General features: G+C 30.4%; 1 protein-coding gene across 6 annotated transcripts; it reads left to right on the top strand.

Moving 5' to 3' along the window:
* The first annotated feature begins 2,640 nt into the window (after positions 1-2,640).
* LOC114121509 (cadherin-86C) lies at positions 2,641-22,306 on the top strand. Of its 6 annotated transcripts, none has more exons than XM_027983891.2 (19): positions 2,641-2,816; positions 2,965-2,992; positions 6,395-6,632; positions 7,184-7,431; positions 7,553-7,636; positions 9,592-9,858; positions 11,536-11,659; positions 11,723-11,915; positions 12,444-12,534; positions 12,896-13,048; positions 13,797-14,136; positions 15,850-16,025; positions 16,384-16,480; positions 16,820-16,921; positions 17,037-17,241; positions 17,346-17,451; positions 18,514-18,641; positions 20,128-20,718; positions 21,225-22,306. In XM_027983891.2, exons 3-19 carry the CDS (start codon positions 6,434-6,436, stop codon positions 21,958-21,960), a joined length of 3,840 nt encoding a protein of 1,279 aa, XP_027839692.2. In that variant the 5' UTR covers positions 2,641-2,816; positions 2,965-2,992; positions 6,395-6,433; the 3' UTR covers positions 21,961-22,306. The 6 variants fall into 6 exon arrangements, with proteins under 6 accessions (XP_027839692.2, XP_050060644.1, XP_027839693.2 ...); XM_050204687.1 differs by having other exon boundaries at positions 2,897-2,992; XM_027983892.2 differs by lacking the exon at positions 2,965-2,992.
* Positions 22,307-23,072: the final 766 nt, after the last annotated feature.

Here is a 23,072-nt window from a genome sequence, read left to right as displayed (position 1 = left end):
AAAAATAAGCATAGCACTTTTACTTTTTAAAAGGTATTATTGAGACAATGTGCACTTTTAATGTAATAAACATTTTGTCGAAGTGCCGAACCGAATTTATATTTTATATTTTCGTTTTTTATTCATTAACCATTGTTCATTATAGGTATATTGGTATATACCAAGAATGAAGATATAGTACATAAAACACACTAACACTCAGAATGAAACCAGTCATTAATCCCAAATGGAATTGATAATGGTCAATGAATAACAAAAATGAAACATTTATTAAATAGTAATTTAATAAATACTCAATTATTTTTGACAAACTTTCGGTTCATACAGGATATTAGCGAGCAGTGTTAGTATGGTCGGCCGGTCGGATCTCGGATATTTGGATCTTCTAATATGAAAAATTTAGGTATAGTATTATTTTATTATTCAAGGACTTATACATGTAATAATTACATGTACATTAAAGATTTGGAATCAAATTTGACTTGTCATGGTACTAGATGATTGTTAAAAAATAGCAATAACAATAATTTAAATATTTTAAATATATCTATTTGGCGGGAATCGGACATTTCGGCACGGCTGTTTCGGCGCGAAGATAATATTATTATTTCGGGGTGGTGTTTTTTTTTTAAATTAACTTTTACCAATATGAAAAATAATTGTTTTAAAATCGTCAAATCCAACCAAATATAGCTGTTATCATGTAATGTAAAAACTGACTATATAGGTAAGATCACGATTTAAGACACTATCTTAAATCAAGGGTAAGATAAAGGAATAGATTATTATTTATTAACCCACAGCAGTTAAGATAAAGTGATGAATAATATGCATGTAGACGTGTAGTGTATCAACTGTGAAGCAGTGAAGCAATTAGTGTAATCCAGAATCTATAACTTTAGATAGGTTAGCCGTCTGGGAAAAAAAAATATAAATGCGCGTTTCCCTTCAGAAATTTTGAATTATATGAGTCTTACACTCCGAAAATAGAACAAATAATCATGCTGATGCCGCAAATAGGAAATTGAGTATTTGAGTTAAAATGAAAATGTGTGGCCCAACAACAACAATTTTATTACGATTATTTTTCATAATAGTAATAGTTAATTTAAAAATAAACGCCGCGCCGAAATTTCCAGCGTCGATATAAATATGTATACTAGAATTTATAACCAATGGCATTACTATTTTATAACAAATTATAGTATGTACATAGAAAATACTATAATATAAATATTTATTGAACATTTTTAATGGGTCTAACCCATAGATTTCTATATAGAAATAACCTAACCGTTAGCATAGAAGTCTGTGGTCTAACCTAACCTAACCTAGGTATTTAATTTATCTTTTATTACCTAACCTAGCTAGATACTTTTTCTTGGGTAGGCCCAATATTTTGATGTAATAAAGATTATCAATGAATATTTTTATTAAATAAAAAACATGATATAAAACATTCGTTTTTGGAGAAAAGTGGATAGGCCCAGGCCTATCAAGCCTACCCACTGGCTACGCCACTGCTTTTATGCATGTTAAGTTTAAAAACACAAAGCATGACGTGTTGTTTTCGTCTAACTAACACTGAGTCACTAACGTATAACATAAGTTTCTAAAGCTATTATTGTTTTATGGAGTTCATCGAAATAAAAAGAAATCAATTTAATTGAAAGCTGTTTACGTTTTGTTTTTACTTTTGAAAAATACTGAGAATTTTAAAAATCAAAAGTATAAATTCAATTCAATTTTCTATTTGAAACCCCTTGAACATCAAAGAATTTTTTTCTTCTATATTTCTGTATAAACACAAAAGAAACATCGTATTAATATATTTTTGAACTTATTATAATTAACTAAAATAATTTTAATCTAAAAATAACAACTATATCAAAAAAAAATATATATATATATATAATTTACTGTCAGAAACCAACCGCAATGAGTTGAAAATCAAATAGTTTTTTTCTTTAAAATGTATTTATAGTTTATACAAACAAATAAATAAGACGGTTGACAAGTGGATACCGCTTTATTTACATTATAGGTGTCAAGTGGATCATTGTAATGGATGTGTTTAATTTGTAATCAATAATGTATGCAATAATGTAATAATTGTAGAATGAAGAGGGTCTGTTTATTAATTTTATGTGTTAAGATTCTTATTACTAAACTACTCTACTAAAATTATTACTGGTATTCGTATAAATTTTAATGCCATGAATTATTGTCTTAAAGAATTAAATATACGAGTCGAGTATCTACCTATATGTTATTCAAATGTTATGTTTATGATAAAAATGATAACTTTTAACACTGTTACCTATTTGTTTTGATCACAATTTTAGATTTTAAATCAATTAACAATAGTCATCATTTATCATGAGCATATAATTTTAAATACAGTAACGTTAGAATAATTGTGCAGTTAGTATTAATAATAATAGGTATGTTTTAAAATAATGACTGATTGCCGAATCGTATGTGGTAAGTACAATCGAAATTCTTATTTATCAGCTAGTAGAACAACAAGATCAATAAAAATTAAAAATAAGTCTTCTCGTGTAGAATGAATGTACTCATTACACCTAACCTTTCGCGGGAGTGTAATGGATTGGATCGAGATAAGGCGATTCGTTGGATGACTTCTTCGGACGGTAGTGCGTCGTAATGTTTGGTTGTCCGGCGTATCCACGGCAACACAATTAGCATGCAAGTCGTCTAATGGTCAGAACCGGCTGTGACTACGTCTTTTCATTTATATCAGCACCGTCGAATCCTCGGGAACAATAATACTAAATAATATTGTCGTCGTACAGGTCAGTTATAATACATTCACTTATGTAATTATTTTTGAAAAGAAAACAGTACAAGATTGTCATTTTTCTTAAATAAATAGTGATAAAATGTTACTCGACCTTTGTTTAATTTGTTTATGAATCATTTTACCGCCACATCAAATGCCAGGTGTTCATTTTCAAGCCACGCGTATACAGTAAGTTTATATACAGTTAAACTTTTAACACCAAACAATTACTTCAAGTCGTGCTTTTTTATCTTCGATAAAAATCATCATCGTCCAAAGTTTAGTAAGTTGTTATTATTATATCATAACACGAATTTCACTTCATTTCGGGGCAACTCTATTTTAATTTTGATGTCAATTTATGATTTTTTGGTTTAATGTTATTTATTTATTTATGTTTTTTTATTTGTACGCCACAATTATATGCGTACTTTTGCATTTTAATTTGCCTATACTGCAAGTTAATAGACTAATAATATGTGATGATATTTTACTTTCGTAACTGTGACAGTATACCTACCTAATCGAAGATCACGACTTTTTTCTAATACAATTGCGTAAATACACATTTAAATCGTATTTTAACTCGTTATTCGAACACTATATTTTATTTTAAAGACTGTTGAACAGTTCGTGAATATTGTAACGTGACAAGTATAATTTGAGTTCATATTTTAAAATTTAAACGTTTTGTGTTTTAACTAATTGTTTTGACAGACAGAGTATAGCATTTTTTTTTATCGAAATGTTATTTTTATTTTTGTAAAGTTTTACTATAGATATCTATATTATCATCTATATCGGCGGCCAGAAGTTACAGATATATTTTATAAATGGCAGATAATATTTGTAGGTAATTGTATCTCATGAATTATAATAATTATAGAGATATTTTCAATCATATAATATCGAATTATACACAAATGATATACCTATCAATGACATCAGAATAGACATTGGAATATTGGATGATAGGAATATCCTAGGAAATTAAGTAATTAACAAAATATTAATTTATAATACACACACACACACATACATTATCATTTGTATTTCGTAGTATACTAAAATCAGTAACTATTAAATATAATACGGTTATTGTCAACTTTATGTTATATATATTATTTTACACGTATTTATTTGGTATTAATGCATATATTTTAGAAACTATGTCTATTATTGGTAGTTTATAATGCATATAATAAGATAGTTACTCATTATTTTAGATAGGCACCGAATTCATCCGTAGTCTGTTTGGAAATGAATCGTAGAATAAGGTCAGGATTCATTTTAGATTACAAACGTGATTTGTTTAAGTATTATTAGTATTTTTATCATTCGTTTTCATTATTATGAATGATTGTTTTTATTATAAATTCTTATTATGGTTTCGTTAGCAATTCCAAATATTTTAAATGAATTCTATTGTTGTATTAATAATTATAAGATTTTAAAATATCATTAAAATGGGGTATTTTTGGACCAAAATTTAACGGACATTTAAAAAAAATCTTATTGAAGCAATAAGAGAATAAAGAGTTGTATCGAAAAAAATATAAATGTAATATATCTATAACATTTATGTATAATGACTTAATTTTATAAGCACTAAGCATTTTAAACATGTTGATATTTTTTAATAGGGTAATGTTATTTCTATTGCCTAATCGATAAGTTGTTGAATTTAATTTGATATGTAATTTGTACAGTCGTACAGAGAATCATTAAATACCACGGTTTTTAAATATATAAAACGCGTTAAAGTTTATAAATAATGTATTATACTTTTTTACAATAATAATGTAATTATTGAAAAGTTCAATATCACGGTAATACCTATATTAGACATCATTAGCATAAATATAGTTTAAGTATAAATTATGTGTAAATTGTAATAATAATTTGTGTTGACTTCTGGAATTTGGAATTATAGTTTAATATTATTTATTAATTATACAATCATTTCAAAACTTCAAAAGCCAATAGAGTGCGTATATGTATTAGGTATATATAATATATGTATAAGGAATAAAGAATGTATTTTAATATTGTAACGTTAAAAAAGCAAATAAAAATTGAGCTTCATTGATTTTTTTTTTACTCGGGCTGTAATAAGTATGCTAATTTATTTTGTACGCGTATATATTAGCAAGTAGGTAAGTGCGTACATAACATGCTCACATAACATCGCTCGTAACATACCTAAAAACATTTTCGGGTCAAATCGTCAAAAACGCAATACATTTTTTTCGGACCCGACTGTAAGGTAACTGACCACTATAATGTAGTATAATACATATTTAACCACCCTTTTTCCTTGCTCTGTCAGTTGACTGACACCGTCTAGAAAATTGCGTTTAGCACGATTGTTTCGGTAGCATTGGAAGTAAAATAAAAAGCATAAGTTATAAGAAAATAACAAATGAATTTGTGTATTACAAATACACAGACGGAAATTTATTCATTACAGCGAAGCGGTGACGGTGTTTTATTGAGCAAATGCGTATACTTAACGCGTGTAAACATATTATTATATATTATATATTTATATATGTACATTATGTACATTAATATAAAAAAAAAATCCGAAAATCCCTCTCCCGATCTCCTTATATCTAGCGTAATAAAACAGTGCGAAGGGCTAACGACCGGTAGTCACGTGAAATTGGGTTTTCGTTTTATTCGCTTTATTACTGAATGGACATTGGACACGGGTCAAAGGCTCCGGCCGTTCCGTGACCTCGTTTACCTCCACTGTCCGTTCGTTTAGACTGTCACATTTGCATTTATCGAACCGAGAGTGTTTCCACACACGCATGCATACTTACACACACAAACACACACCCACACCCACAATCATTAAGAAATCGCCGTTTATAAACGACCCGAGAATAATAATATAATATAATAATAATAATAATAATAATAATAATATATAGCCGCAAAATCGTGGCTCGACTATAGTGTTCATAATATACACACAACACTGCACGAGTATCTATATTCCGTGGGCGCGTTCAATGAATGGATACTATAAGAACTTAGCGCTAAAACTCGATGGTTGTGTGTACTCGTAATATTATTCATTTCATTCAATTATATAGTAAAATATTCTGCAGGTTTAAAGATCAAGAGTTATCTGGTATCAAGCACGGGGCGATCTCTGTATATTTGCAGTATTATGACTAGGTGCGTGTATAATGTATATGTAATATATATAAGCGAAAAGACGTTTAAAATTTAATATGCCCACACACGGAATTATAATAATTGTATTATAATTTATTATAATAACAGTTGAAAAATGAATTTAGTAGAAAAAAATTATAATTCGAGAGCATACTGCAAGTGTATTGTACATAATGTATCTATCTATCTACTCACCTATATATACATTATACGTATTATGATTATGACGATTATGTCATAATAAGATAGGTACCTATCGAAAAAAAACGATACCGCGTGCAATAATGTAATATAATATAAAATGTGGTGCGTATTATTGAACACTTATAGTCGCGTCGATGATATTATTATATGTGATAAATAAATCACGATTAACGATTCGCGTGCTATATTGTGTTTAAGGTGCGATTATGAGGCATGGCAAGTACGCTCTAGCAGCAGATGAGCGTCTGGACCACATTGCTGGCGATGACCGCCGTCGCGGTCGTCATAGTCGCCGGTAATTACCCAACGTTCGAAGGAGCCGGCGATTTTAGAGATAGCTTGATGGTGCCAGCCGGCGCGCCTGTTGGGTCACTCATTTATCGATTAAGGGCTTCCGACCACGACAAGGACTATCCACTGTATTTCCAAGCCACCGGTAAAATCAATATAATAAAATATTTTATTATTGTTCATCAATTTTAATTTGTCTTATATAAAGAAATTACAAAGATTTCCTGCATGCAGTTATATTTCCTTCAATCATTTTTTTTAAATAATGTTTTTTAGTATGTATAGGGATTTTAACATTTAATTGTTACTCGCTTTCCGAAATGTATGAAATTATATGCTTAACAGAATTTTAGGTGGATATTTAATGCTCACGAAGTTACTTCCATTTTTAAAGTTTAAACAGAAAAAATTTGAAAAATTATAGTAAATCGATTATTACTGTAAAAATGGTTTAAAAAATAAAGTATGAATACAAAACGTTGAATAAGCCTATTAGGAATCACCAAATATTTAAAAATATAATTTATAAAATCTTTTTACAATCAATTTTAATTTGTTCCTAAATTCTAATACAGCATGAAGTATAGTGAGTGACAAAAACTGTAATCTATGTATTATACTATAATTATAATATAACTAACCATTGGTCAGTAGATAGGTAAATTGAAACTCAATTGTTTTAAAATTATATTTTAGATTTTGGCAGTTATGTGATAAGAATAGAAAATCTTCCGTGTCTCCCAAATACCACGGTCGGTTATTGTCAGGCAGATGTGTACTTGGATCGAGTGCTGATTCCAGGTCAAACATTTCAATTCAGGATAACAGTGCGAGATACTAGAGGAGACACCACTACAGTGCCAGTTCGGCTGGTGGCCACCGAAGCTCGGAGTGACGTCGAAACGATATTTCCTCACATTCCTGCAATCATCATCGTACCCGAGGTATGAATTAGTAAAATGATTTTGTTATCATTAATTTTCGTCATTTTTTTAAAATGTTTTATTCGAATTTATTTTGTGCTTTGCCTGTTAACCGACATCATCATACTCTACACACTAACAGGATGTTAAAGTCAACACTGAGCTAGAATATGTGATCGTCAAGAAAAATACGGAATCGAGGAAGTCGGCTACTATTGAACTAAGGGTAAGACATTTGAGTGACTGGGAATTGAGCCATAATTTTCAACGATTTTAATATTGTATCCAGTAATTGGGCTATACTATTAAATAGTAATAAAATAATATTTAAAACAATACGTCGCGTATAAATTTCATAATTTTTAAATGTTTTATTGGGAGTTCCAAATTCAATCATAAATGTATATTAAAATTAGAAGCGTAGAAATATTAAAAGCAATTCAAAAAAATTATATTCTTGATAAAATTAAAAAATACGAAGAGGAAAAAGAGATTTTAATTTATGAAATTTAAGACCGACTCAAGTGTTTAAACACACCTAGGTAAACTTGCGTTTTTCCGTCCCTTACATACTACATCAAATTTTTTTTTATCTATAATATATATACATTTATGGCCCAATCTCCGAATAATAAAAGGTAAACTAACATTTTATATGAAGCAGGTAGATAAACAACTGTGGCTCAATTACCGATCGCCCAGAAAGTATAAAACCTAATCCTAAATTACTGTTATAAAGTTATATATACTATACTCATTATATTCATAATAAACCAGTAAATTAAAATAAATACATACTTGGTTAATAGTAAATATATGTAAATAAATGTTCATCTGCAAAGGGTTCAATTAATTACTCTTAAAATGGGCTTGTGTAATTCTAAACTTTTTTAGTCTTTTGAAAGCTATTATGTAAGTATGTATAATTATAGTGAATATATAAATTTTTCTATTTACCTACTATTGTCTATTACACTAATAATAATAATATAACTTTCTAAAAACACTTGGCAATGATAAGTTTAAATAAATATACGTATTTACATATTTTAGTGATGTTTAATTCATATAAAATATTTGTTACATTATTTATCTACTTTATCCTGTTCATGTTTTTGGCATCATGTTTTTTGAGAGAACGTTATTTTCAATAACTACTTACTGCAGTAATAACTATAAATATTTTATACATGATATGTTATCGGCTATCGGTACGAATGTCATTATTTTAACTTTGCAGGGCAGTGAAAAGAGTGATTTCTGTTTATAGTTATAATTTAATTTAAATAACGTCATTTTTTTTTGATAATTCTATCTTCGTATTGGTATACTTAGGTAGTAGGTACAATAAATAAACCTAATTTTTGAACGCAGCTATATAACATTTTTTATAATAAAAGTTTTTCATCTTAGAACATATTCGTAATAATATATATATATATTATATATTGTTATTAGTTTATTACTTATGTGTTATAATACAATTAAAATAAAAAAAAAATTACCTACGTGAGGCAATCATCCATTTTCTATAGTCAATGCCATTGTGGCGAGAAAAGAATCTTCAAATTTTGAAAACGAGAATTCAATTACTATTATAATTTGACAGTTTTGTTATACAATAAGAATAGTAATGATACTAAAAATATTAAATCAATTCTTTCATAATATACGTATATTGCGAATGATTAAACAACAAAATTAATCGTTCGAAACGGCAATTTGTTTTGTTCAATATGATAAATAATATAATAATTAATAATATTTCAGTTTTCGTTTTTTATAAAACTGGTGTACTCAAAAATAAATACACCGAGTTTTATTCACACAGAGTTAGAGATGGGGGGGGGAGCATGTTTGATTTACGTTTTTGAGACAATATTTATTTATACTCATTTGTTTTACCTATTTGTGCAGTTGTATTAGCGTACCATAATTAAAAAATATTAAATTCTTATTTACCTACTTTTATCTAATATTTTGTTTTAAATTAACATTGCCATTCATTTTTAATATTTTCTTTTATTTATCAATAAATAGTTGTATGATAATTATTATACTATTTATCTTTTTTATCATTATCTATGTAGGTATAAATAAATAAAACTATTATGTAAAAAAAATAGAATAAGTTTTCTCACGCGCATTACATAGGTATATATGCTCAAACGTGTGTTTTAGGGATCTCCGGAGTTGACCATAGGTCGGTTGCGTATGAACAAGGACACGACCACTGGTACGATATCGGTATCCCGGCCGCTGGACTTCGAGACCAGGAACATGTACCGATTGCAAGTGGTCGCGTTGGACATGTACGTGGAGATCGGCAAAGATTCCAGAAACGCGGCGGCGTTCGAGGTCATCGTGGTCGTGGAAGACGTGCAAGACACGCCGCCGATATTCACCCGACTCGAAACAATAGTGCATCTGCATAACAACATGTCCATTGTGAGGCCACCACCAATCGTTTATGCACATACTCACACGAAACACACACATATAATATATTGTATATTATCCGTAACGAATAATAACAATAATAATATAATAATGACGATAAAAGTAACAATAATAATAAAAAGTTTAATAGTAATAATGGTATTGAGAAGAAATCGAATTCGATTTTGATATTATGCACCATATACGCCTGTGTACGTTTCATACTCGTACAGTCATACCTATTAATATTTCTATGCACTAAGAGAATGTCCAAGTGGACATATGAGAAAGGATCGGATTTAACACCATATTAACTATTAAGTACTTGTAGAGGCGTGTGATAAATTTATTATCGAAATCTTCTTCAGCCTTATATAAATATTGAATATAAAATATATTATATTGTATTAAACATTAGTATACATTTATAATAAGAGGACCCTACACACGAACCTGTTTTTTGTTGAAGGTGATGTGTTTTTGTTTTTGTGTGATAGTTATAACTTATAAGTACTAAAAATTTCAAAAACGAAATTCAGACAACGCTTTTACTTTTAATTTTCAAGTTTGTTAATATATATAGGTACCTGCTTAATTTAATATTATTCAATATAACTTTGAAACTAACAAAAGGTGAACTGTAAATTTACTATGTTACGTGTACAAAGAACAAATTTGTCGCGTCTTCATAATGAGTATCTATAAAGGTACTTAATATATTAGTTTTCTAAGCAAACATAATGAAAATAACGACTGAACATTGTTACATAGGAATTTTAAAGTAACTTTAATACAATTTATAAAATACATTGATTTATTTTATAGAACTTTGAACGCATGTACAGTTATGCGAAACGAAATCGTTGTAGCTTTTAATTATTGTAATGATTATTAATTATTTCATTAGTAAAGTTATTTATTTCGTTAAATTATCACTTGCTATTCATATACGTTATTATAATATGAATTTAAATGACAATACTATTTTAACAAATCTTAATATATTCGTAGCACATATTATATAGTAATAAAATAAAAGTATTTTTATTAAAATAGAGGTACTATACTTTGTCGTTTGTTATCAGTAATATTTATTTAATCAAGGTAGAATATAAGAACAAAACCAGTGTAAAAAAGCAAAGTGAGAATAACGTGTAATGATAAAGTTGGTCATTATACAATGGATAAAGAATGACTAGGAATCACAAAAATGACTAGCGTATTTGAAAATAAGAGGTGAATACAAACGTGTCAAAGACATCAGCGTACAAAACAATTAATTTTTATAATTGAGTTGTGAAAGTAATTTTTGTTTATTGTTAAGCGTTATAAAATGAATGAGGACAATGAAGTCGGGCTTGTATAAATTTAAAAATTATTTTATAATTGTTGAAGTGATCAAAACTATGGACTTTTCTTTAATTGTTGTGCCATTTCTCATTGAGATATATAATATTAATAATTTAAAAACTTAAAATTTATAATAATATACCTAAGTAAGTTTTAGTCTGAAGAAATTATAAAAAAACGTAAGAGTCTATAACACAAAACGTATATATTAGAAATATCAATCCTTGATCAAAAATTATATATTAGAAGATCCTTCCATAATTCTAGTAACAAAGCTAACGCTGATCGAATCAAATGTAAAACAAGTCTATTTAATTTAATTTTATTGTTTAACAGGGAGACGTTGTGACCAAAGTAGAGGCAATTGACGGCGATAGGGGTCGACCTCGTCGAATTAAATACGGTTTGGTGTCGGAAAATAGGCCTTTCACCGTGTTGTTCGAAATAGGTCTATTCTCAGGTCGGTACCTAGTCGTTTGTTGGGCACTATTTCAGTATAGAGTTATATTTTATTTTTCCACAGGTGAAATAAGATTAAAGAGGTCTATGTCAGAGCTGAATAAAATAACCGGTGGAAAACAGCCAGCCATATTGACCGTGATAGCCGACGAAGAAGTGACCGGGACCGGAGAGCCTACAGCCATGTCCACCCTGGCCGACTTAGTGCTAATTCTTGACGACGTGGCCAATCGTCCGCCGTACTTCCACAACGCAAAGTACACATATTGCACTGTGTTAGATCGTGTTTGTCCTCGTAAAAAACTGTAGTATTGGGTATTCTCATTTAGCGGTCGCACTTCTAAACTTTAAAACGTTTGCTATTATAATATTGTTTTGAACATTCATAGAATTTAGTAATTTAATAGTTTTAAAGAACTGATATATATTGGATATAACTTAATGTAAATCTAATATTATTATATTAGGCAACAATTTTATTGTTGTATGTATTTTGAGTCTGGTTGTACCAAAAATATAATACACTGCAACTTTTGATAATTATGGATATCTAATAAAAATGTTCCAAAATCAAATTTTAAAAATATTAAATTTTTATAAAAAAAAAAGTTATTTACGAGGACAATAACGTTGATAAAAATGTATAAAACCAATTCAAAATATCGATATAACCGCATATCCTGTAGTCCTGCAACATATCATACCCATTGTACATAATGTACCTACTACCTACCTATTACCTAAAACAGATTAATATAAAAAAAATATAAATAATATGTACGCAGTTACGCTTGCCGTTTGAACGAGAATAGCGATCAGGGGACGACATTGACGTTCACTGACGGTTACGTGTTGCAAGTAAACGATGACAGTACGGTATGTATATATACTGCTTTATGTACTTATTTACTGATTAAGTGATTAGTAAAGCAATAAGGCCGAAACCAAAGCAATGCATTTTGTTGACAATATATTTCTCTTGTTCTTAGTGTCTTTCTCAGAGTCCTGTTTTTCTCTAAATTTTATAATACTTAAATGATAGTTAACTTGATCAGCTATGATCTACAACTCTTAGATTTACTCAGAAAAATTTGTTAGACCACAATCTACCTATATTTTGCTTATCACTAGCAACGGTTCGTGGATCGAGTATTAGACTATAAGACAGTGTTATTATTGTATTGATTTTTATCTCTATGACTCTATTACATACTATTTTATATGTATGTAAATATAGGGCAAGGAGTCTGTGTACGCGTTGACTTTGGAAAACAATAACGGAACTTTTGAAGTGACGCCCGCAGTGATTGACAGACGTGGCCGGTTCACTATTATGGTTCGCAACAATCATCTATTGGACTTCGAGAATACCCGGTCGGTCCGTTTCGAGGTTAAGTATAGTCGTGTTTATAGCATACACTAAGCCTGTGCTAAGTGTACAACAAGACTTATGTAGTTTTAGAATCTAAGTGTAAATTCTACACTTTGCAGTAACGTGCAGGCGAAGTATTTATTTACTATATTTTGGCCAACTATTTTTAAGAAAACTCGAAGCATTCACTCTTTATCCACAAATTACATCCGTATTCAATTTTCGGTTTTTATTAGCGATAATGTGAATTCTGAAATTTCAGTTAATTTTATTATGGCACCATATCATAACATTTATTTGATTATAATGAGTATAATATTAATTAAAGGTTAATTGCATAAATCCGTGTTTGTCGGTTAGATCATTGACACGTGTATAGTGACGTGATTTCGTAGATCGGCATTTGGTGCTGATGAAAGTATAATCCCACATATTATGTATCGTATTTAACGATTATACTTGGCATCAAAACGTCAGTTAAATAAATAAAATCTAAAACTAACGTGACGGATATCATCGACAATTTTCGTTGAATGATAACCGTCATGTTTTCTTCGATAAATTAAATATGAGAGGTTCGACGAATCGGCAAACACTATCAACAATTGAGAATTCTAGAGCTGCGTCCAAGTACAAACCCTAAAGGCCTAAACCAGAGTGTACAATATTATATTCCAATGAAATCCAAATTATAAATGTATTGTTATCACGAAAACGACGACGGTTATCATCACAATAACGATCGTGTGATTTCAATGGGCTACAGGTGTTGGCGACGGAGCTGTCCGTGCACGGCGGTGATGGTGGTGACACGAACCGCACTCGGACTTTAGCCAGGGCACCTGTAATTGTATACTTGGACGACGTCAACGATAATGCCCCACGATTCACGAGTGCCGCGTACGACGTCCAGCTGCCAGAGAATGCCACGGCCGGTGTCCGCGTGACTACCGTCAAGGCCGTGGATCCGGACACCGGACTGTTTGGCAGCGTTCGGTACACCGCCGTGTTGGGTTTTAAGAACTCGTCGTTGGTGCTCGACCCGATAACTGGTGTCATCGTGGTATCCAACGACAATCATGGGTTCGACCGAGAAGAATCCTCAGGTAAGAAGCAAAAACACGCGAATAGTGTATACTGTTTGAACCTCCGCAATGTTATTTATTAATATAAACACCCGTAATGGGTTCCACAGTACATGATATTTAATATCAATAACATATGTAAAAAATGTTTAAACGTAAATTAAAATTAAAATTTCACGTTTTTTAATTACAAAATGATTTGTACATTTCCATGATATTGAAGAAACTCGACAATATTTAAAATTTCAACACTATAACAAAAAAATTGCGTTTATGTATTTCCTTATTTTTATAATTCTCGTAAATCCAGCTCATGAGAAACATTACTACAATATTATATTTTCAAGTGTTTTTACATACTAACAAATTTATTATAAATACATTTTAAAAAAAAGTAAAGGTAGAAGTCAACGGTTTTAAATGCCTATATACGAGTAGTTTGTATAAAAAATCCAAAATATTAAAAAAAAATTATATCTTGCAGTCTAGGATAAATATTTTGTGAACTATGCTAGTATAGGAATAAAAAAAAAACAAAATCATTTTGGCAAATATAAGTTTCATATATAAATTCGTGTTTTTCTCTAATTACCTATGATTAAGTTTTTTTTATTGTTTTGAAAAGTACTGGACATATTTTATTTTGACTCCGTAATCACTAATAAGTACCTACTAACTAGATCTAATTTATTACCAGAAACTACTCTTAAGTTGAAAATTGTAACATTTTTTCTACTATAAAAAAAGTATCTTCACTAGTTCACTCTTCAAACGCACCACGCGCACATATAAAATACATCATTATTTGTAAACTAACACAGTCGTCACTCTGCTCAGAATCTAAAAAAACACACCATCATGAAAATAAATGCATCCTAATTAATACTCATTTTTTGCTTCGTTCAAAATTTAAAACATGGACTGAAATGTTTATTAATAATAATTGCATTAAATAATGTTTTATCAGTTGTCGTTTCTCGTTTGCGTATTATGGATTGAGAACGCAAAAACTATTTTACGAAATGTCCTGCTTTGAAAACCCATTAATTATATTATATATATGTGTAAACCACGACATAGGTTGTACGGAATAATAACACTAGATTTTTGGGTAGATAACTCGATTGTCTCGCAGCAGCCGAAGGTCTGTACATTATTTTTTCGCAATGAAATCAAAATAATAGTAATATATATAGCAGACAGATTGATACCTATTATATATTTAGACATATATTATATATATTTGAATTTACTTAAACAACGTCACTGGCACACCAATAAATTATTAAATAATACCACACACAGTCTTATATTATACATAGATTGTGTAGTTAGGTATCAATGTAGTGGTGTTTGTTTTGAAAGCGTATCCATATTATTACCATTATTATATAATGGTGTTTAACTTGTATTTTAAATGTTTTTATAGTTACGAGAGCAGATTTTATATTATTTTTATGTTTTTATAGTATTTATCTTTCATCCGTGAATTTAAATTTATTAGTTTTTAACTTTTTTAACTTACAAGATTGGAAAATTATGTTTAAATTATATTACTCTAAGTCTCTAACTTCAAAATAACTTATAAAAAAGTGTATATTGTTTATTATTCGTAGTAGATATATTGTTATCGTATTGCAATACAATCTACATTCTATAATCTTAGTCTTAGTTCTACAAATAGTTGAATGACTAAAACGTACAAATAACGAAAAACCAACTCTTTGATTATAGAGTACAGATTAACCGTGGAAGCTCGTGACATGGACGGAAGTGGCTTGTCAACAACCGTGCCGCTCAACATACACGTATTGGACATAAACGACGAAACGCCAGTTTTCCAGGATACACCGATCCAGTTTATCTTGACACAAGATATGCGTAACTTCACAGAACGAGCTTTCATCAAGGTCGGTGGTTTTTCATATTTCTAATGATTATTTATATATATACATTATACATAATATAGGTACTCAAATATTCATATTATATTTAATCATAATATCATAATTAACTATGTAGCACTGACCAAAAACTATCACTGATACAAAATCAATAACTATGCCATCTATAGGTAGTATTAGGTACCTAAAGCTAGTTTTGGAATTAAAATCTCGAAAAAATGTATTACATATAGTATAATTTTAATATTGTTCTATATTATCTTGCTTTATATTATACATGAACTTAATTCCATACTATACGACACGCCACACTTCTATTAATATTATTTTATTAATACCTTTCTTCATCGTTTCTTGTTCTTAGGCTATTGACAAAGACGCAGAAGCCCCAAACAACATAGTGAGGTACGAGATAATAAACGGCAACTACAACAATCGCTTCACCCTGAATCCAGAAACCGGTAAGGCTCATAGATATATTCATATACACATGCACGACTCGCACAAACAGGCGCGCTCGCGCCTCGCGCAGACGTTATATTTTTTTCGATGAAATATTATCTTATTATTATTTTTTGTTATTATTTTATGTGTATGAATGTGTGTGTGTGTGTGTATGCTATACTCACAATTTACGACTCTTTTGTGTCCGAGCGGCGTATACATTGTCGTGTCGTGCTGGTATGTTAGCCTATAGTATAATAGTGACCACCTAAAACCCCCAAACTACAATTTTATCCTCTCACCGGCAATTAATCAAGCACGATATTTCTTTTACAATTCACTTAAAAACGTTTCAGGAGAACTGTTCATATCCAGCGACTTGTACGATTCAAGCCGGACTAGAAGGGACTCGGCAAACAGCGCGTTCGTTGTACTCACAGTCAGGGCTTATGATTTAGGTGAGACTTAAATGTTTTAAAACTGCAGATTGCATGTTTTTCCGGTAGAACTTGTATCATTCCTAATCACCTGTTATATATATAATGAATCATGCTCTATACGACTATACTATAGGCGTCCCACATCGGTGGTCTACAACACAAGTGAGAATTTATCCACCATCGTCCGGTGCCAGACAAATGACCTTTCTTATCCCTGCTTCAATGGATGTTGCGGCTATGCACAATTTGTTAGAGCGCCTGACGGGCGGTAAAGTGACTATTAATTCAATAAAGCCTAACTATGAACACGTCCAACGACCAGTTGCCAGTGCAGAAAAGTATATAATATATTATAATATATAGGCGCTTAATAATAATATTTCTGTATCTTATCTAACAATCGATCTAACGAGGTTACATCATTATTATTGTCTGTGTACAGAAATATTGTGACCGCCACCGTTGCGTACAATACAAATACGGTAATCGACGTCGATGAATTCCGCAAACACATAGCCCAGTGCAGTAATGAAGTTCAAATGGCTCAAGTAATATATAATTATTATACAAACTTTAAGTCGATAGAGTATACAATTATTGTATTGCAGTAAAATAGGGCTCTGAAGTGTTCTGTATTTAAATAAATTATCGATTAAAAATAAAGGTTCAACGCTTCCTAATAACAAATAATAATAAAAAAAAAATTATTAGTCTCAAGACCCATACTCGACTAACGTTTATTATTTTAAAGTAGTCCATGATCCATGCATTGTACATTTATTCTGTTTAGTTTATGTTTTGTTGTAATAATTTATTTCACTATAAATTAGTTTTTATGGATTAAATGTTTAAATTATATGTACAAACTATACATACTTTAAGTAATCTATTAAAATTTTCAAAATCTTCATTTAGAACTAATTTAATAAGCAAACATTCATGATAAATGGGTCATTAAAATAAATAAATGGGTATTCAGAGTACATTTTTCGATTTATAAAAATTAAAAATAGTAAAATAATATAGTAATATAGTAATATATAATATTACTACTTATCGTAGTAATTTTTTTTTTTTTTTTTGGTATAATAGAAGTCTACTGTAGTGTAATGTATTTGTTATGAATAATATATAATACTATTATAAAAGATCTATAAGATTATTAACTACAATTTTATGCGGCAATTAATTATACAAAACGATTTTAACAGCAATATACTAAGTTAACTAATATACCTATGTCCTATATGATTAAAAATAGGTAATAGTTGTTTATCATTTTTGGAAAAAAAATATACATAAATTATGTATTCATAGGTTTTTTGTTGGGTGGGCTTCTGTTTCATTAATTGGACTAAAGAACGAGAATATTTGTTATGCCTACTCAAGTATTTTATACTTACCTAATGGCTAATACAGTTAATTACACAAATAAGTTTCTATAATTAGCGTTTAAAATGGGCTACAAATATATTAATTTGACTATTATCTCAGTCATTAGACTAACTGCTCTAGATGTCTATTACAAACACCAAAATAATATTATTACCAAATGTTTTAGTATATGCGATTATTAATTAAGTATCTAACCTAAAAATTTAAACTTTTAGGTAGATAACCGCAACGATAAAAATTTGATTTTCTGGTTGAATTTATTATTATTGTTAGCCATACTGTTGGCGGCCTTATCACTGTTGTTTTGCTGTTGTTATCAACAATATCTTCGATTTCTTCATAAGTAAGTATTATACGTGAGATATTATCAATAATTAGTTACTAATGTGGAAATATTATACATACCTAGATAATATTTAATTTAAGTATATAATATGCAAAAGCGGTAAACATGAATACATGATATAAGATGATGTTCAAAAGAAATTATACTGAATTATAAAGCAATTTAAGACTATTACGATCATTTAGTCATTTTTGGTATTAAGGAAAAAGTATAACATTATCAATCCTTAATTTTATTATGTTATGTATATACTATATATATATATATAATAGTATTCAATTAAAATTTAAAATTATATAAAAATGAATAATATGTAAAATGAAAGTATTTATACAATTGCATTTTGAATCTCAGTATAATAACCTTGTATATAATCTATATTTTATTTTAGATATAATAATACTTTAAAAATTATTATGTATGACTACAGCATGTTAATATGACTAACAACTAACAAGTAACATTTAAAAAGTTTATTTATTTTTCTGAGAATTTAGTTTTACGAAATTTTTAATAAATAAAATAGTATAACAACACAATATGTCGCTTCGTTGATGTATTGTAAATTAAAAAAATGTGTTAATAAAATTAAATCCTTTATTAATTAATTTGTAACATTTTCAGATCCTTCGTTGGGTTTTTTGTTAATTTTATACTTTAACTTCATTAATGCAAGCAGATATAAAAATTTGTTTAGTTATTTCAACTATTTTTCTTTAAAAATACATTAAAATAATTGAAACAATAGATACCAAATCATTTCATAAGATACGGACATACGGTTTCCCTGCAGAGTTTGGATGCAACGTCTAGCGTCAACTAACCGGTCCGTACAAATAGTAGGCATTAGGTGTTATGTAATTATAGCATAAATATAAAATAAGTTATGAAAACGAATATTTTAAATTTAATGCTATGATATTTATTTTTATAAAAAATGAAAATAATAAATTTATTTACGCACTAGGTATATAATACATAACATATAAATAAGCCATTAGTGAACGGAATATTTTTATTGGTCGATTATCTACAATTTATATTGTTAAAATTTTTTATTTTAATTTACTTATTTTGATGTTCTCTACGCATTTTGTGACCAAGTGTTTTGTATGCTGCAGTATATAATAAATTGACAGTAAAAAAAAATTACCCATACGATTATGAGGTTTCCCAGGTGTTCATTTTAAAACCAAACTTCCAAATGAAACAAATCGATAGTGATTATCGTTGAATAATGGTTGTTATAAATCATCTTTGATGTTTTTAAGTTTATCACGACTAATAACGAATGACATAACTACATAAGGTTATAACAACGCCTATAGGTAATGCACCATAAGTATTAATAGTTATGATCATTATTCACGTACACTTATTGCTCGTTTGAAGTTTGAACGTGACGAAATGGTAAAGTTATATTTGCTGATATGTTTTCGTTTTATTCTTTATTTTATATTTGTATGTTTATATAATTTTTTAGTAAACACCAGCACGCTGACCACATGAAAAACAAAGGGATCCAAGCGCCTTCTCTGAATTCTAGTGAATCGACAGAAAACGAACCTCATCGACAAAAAGTATATGTTTTGAGAGAAAAACCAGTGACTCCGATTCGAATAGCGAAAAGAACAAGGACAATGGTATTGCCAAATATGATTACGAAAAAAACGAGCGCAGAGTCATTGCTCATAGAAGATGTCGAAGGCAATGAATATAGGATCATAGACAAACGGAAGTCTTGGTCCGATGAAACAACCGACACGAGACAAGAAATGTTTTTCAAACAAGGAGACGCGGAAATTTTACGTATTATGTCTAATGATTCGTTGGAAGTAATGGACTCGGCGTCCAACGTGGGTGGATTTAATGCGTTTGACGAATTGGCCGGTAAAAAAGTAATTATGAACAAGTTTTTGAACAGTCAACCGGACGAGAACGTGGTTAAAGATCAATACAATGGAAGCGTCAAAGGAAATGTAGAAAAAACGCAACTCGAAGAATTAAAAAAAGAAGATATTGAAGAAGAACAAAAGAAAATGACCGCATTTCAAAGAGACGTGTTATTAACCAAGTAAGGACAATAATTTGTTTTGTATGGTAATATTATCGCATTAGCAGTGTTGGTTTTAGCGAGGATGCAATAGAGAGTGCTACCATTGCACCGGGGTCTTAAGACTGAGGCTATATTAGAGTGGTTTAAGATCGGTGTCTTCAACACAGTTCAATTTTCTAATTATATGAGAAAATAAATTATTAAGTTATATATTAAAATAATGTTCAAGAAAAAAATTATCCACATAATTACCAGTTTGTTATACTATAGACTCGGTTTTATCCATATATTTTTGTGATTCGGTTTAATGTAGCACACGTGTCGCATGTCGAGGTATCTAGTTGAAATGTTTTTTTTCCAATCTATCATCGCTTTTAACGAACATTAAAATATACATGTAATTAATGAATCGTATAATAAATTATGCACATAGATTCGGATCTCAGCCTCCCGATGAGACTTAAACCTTACACTGCGCATATCGAAATGCTCGTTATTGATGTGACACGCATACATTTTCGCAGGTTTTTGGCGGAGGAACAACAAAAATTGATGACCAGACTGGAGACGACCAAATTGGAAACTCGGAGTTTGCCGGGAGCTAATATGGCCACGCAGACGGAAACGCACGCTGGAACGCAGACGACTAGATCGTGTTTGCGGGTCAGCGGCGGCGGCGGCGGCGGGCGACGGAGTCGGAGTTACGACGACCGGGAGTGTTCCAGGTCCGCGCACTGCCCGCGCCGGTCGTCCAGCATGCCTCGCAGACAGTTGTTCAACAGTCCGATCATGGAGGAAACGGGCAGCGGGTCGGGCGCCAGCAGCGGCTTGCGGTCGTCGTTGGCCGGACGCGGAGCCACGGGACAGGGATCGACCGCGGGCGGATCGGGATCGGTGGCCGGCGAGTCCGGCGCAGGAGCGAGAACGGGACCGGCACGGCGGCGACTGTTCGCCACGTCGTCGGCGTCGTCGTTGTCCGCGGACGTGCAGGGGGACGCGGAAAAGCGCAAGTCCCGGTCCTATTCCAGTATTCGGGAGCTCGACCTGGACAGGCAGCTGCAGTACATGACGCCGTCGCTCAGGTCCAGGGCCTTGGCCCGGAGACGGTTGTCCACGTCTTTGCCGCCGCACGGTTACAGGGCGTCGTGCAGGTCCGTGCAGATGTTGGAGAAGAAGAGCGTGTTCACCATAGCGTACGGCGACGTGGCCACGCAGAAGATCAACTGCAGCGCCGACTCGTCCTCCAACAATTGGGAATGATAGCGATGCGTTGGCGGCTTTCTGCACCCTCCGACCGGACCGTACCGTATATAATATAATATATATAAACTGTAGATGACGTCGTACACTCGTCGTTGTGATGACACTAAAACATTATTATACAATCATGACCAAAAACCACTGTAATATTATTATAGATAGGTATTATTATATAAAATTGTTAATATTACGCCATAAACCTTTATATTTATGTACTCGTATACTACTCATTTATTTATTTTAGCAGAATTTTATTTTATTTTGTTATATCTATATTATACTATTATATATGTATTTTAACGTTTACTTATTTTTGTTTAAATATATATTATATTATACAAAACGATTTCAAGGGAAACCGTCGATTATTTTTTTTTAACCTCTATCGTGTCACATAATATTTTAGACACTTTTTGGTGAAAAAAAAAATTTATTACTTACTGCGGGATAATAATGGCTTAGAAAAATTAATTAAAATGATGTATAGTATTATGGATCTAATACCAATAATAAACACATAATATAAAGACGGAGTATAACATACATATGATACTTATGAGTATTATAATTTAAAATTTATAAGCGTTCAAGTATAATTTGTAAATTAAGTTGGTATAGGTTTAGCTGGGTTGTTGGCAAGTCACATTTTATACTTTTTGTTTTATTAATCTTAATTAATTAGTGTATCTTTTAAATTTTAGAGAACAATAAATTACCAAAAAGACTATAATTACAATACATTTCGATTTTTTTGTGAACCACAGAATTGTAATCCGTTTGTCTGGGAAAAAATCATGTTAAAAATATTATTCATTCAACAAATGTTGATTATTATATTTAATGTAAGATGAGGTTACAAATTTAAAAAATATAATATATATATACTTAAAAAGAAAAACAGGATTTACCATTATGTCTTAGAAACGTCAATCGATTTTATGGCTGTGGTCTGGCATACCTATACAAGTATAATATCATAGCACAAAATATTAACATGTATGTATATGTTTTTACCATCCGCAGTAACTTCGAATTCTATGGTTCTCATCATAAGACATCATTAAGTCATATGGCTAGTTACCACATTATAGTACTTTGGTCTTTGATATACG

The sequence above is a fragment of the Aphis gossypii genome, chromosome 3, assembly GCF_020184175.1.
Source record: "Aphis gossypii isolate Hap1 chromosome 3, ASM2018417v2, whole genome shotgun sequence".
Lineage (NCBI taxonomy): Eukaryota > Metazoa > Arthropoda > Insecta > Hemiptera > Aphididae > Aphis > Aphis gossypii.
Note: the sequence above shows the minus strand (reverse complement) of the source record. Positions and strands in the feature narration are given on the sequence as shown.

What these genes read in the sequence shown, in the direction of transcription:
- LOC114121509 (XM_027983892.2), top strand. Translation starts at nt 6,434, where the DNA reads ATGAGCGTCTGGACCACATTGCTGGCGATGACCGCCGTCGCGGTCGTC. An exon ending in CCCGGTCGGTCCGTTTCGAG is followed by an intron (nt 13,049 to 13,796) that starts GTTAAGTATAGT and finishes AATGGGCTACAG; the next exon opens with GTGTTGGCGACGGAGCTGTC. An exon ending in TATCTTCGATTTCTTCATAA is followed by an intron (nt 18,642 to 20,127) that starts GTAAGTATTATA and finishes ATAATTTTTTAG; the next exon opens with TAAACACCAGCACGCTGACC.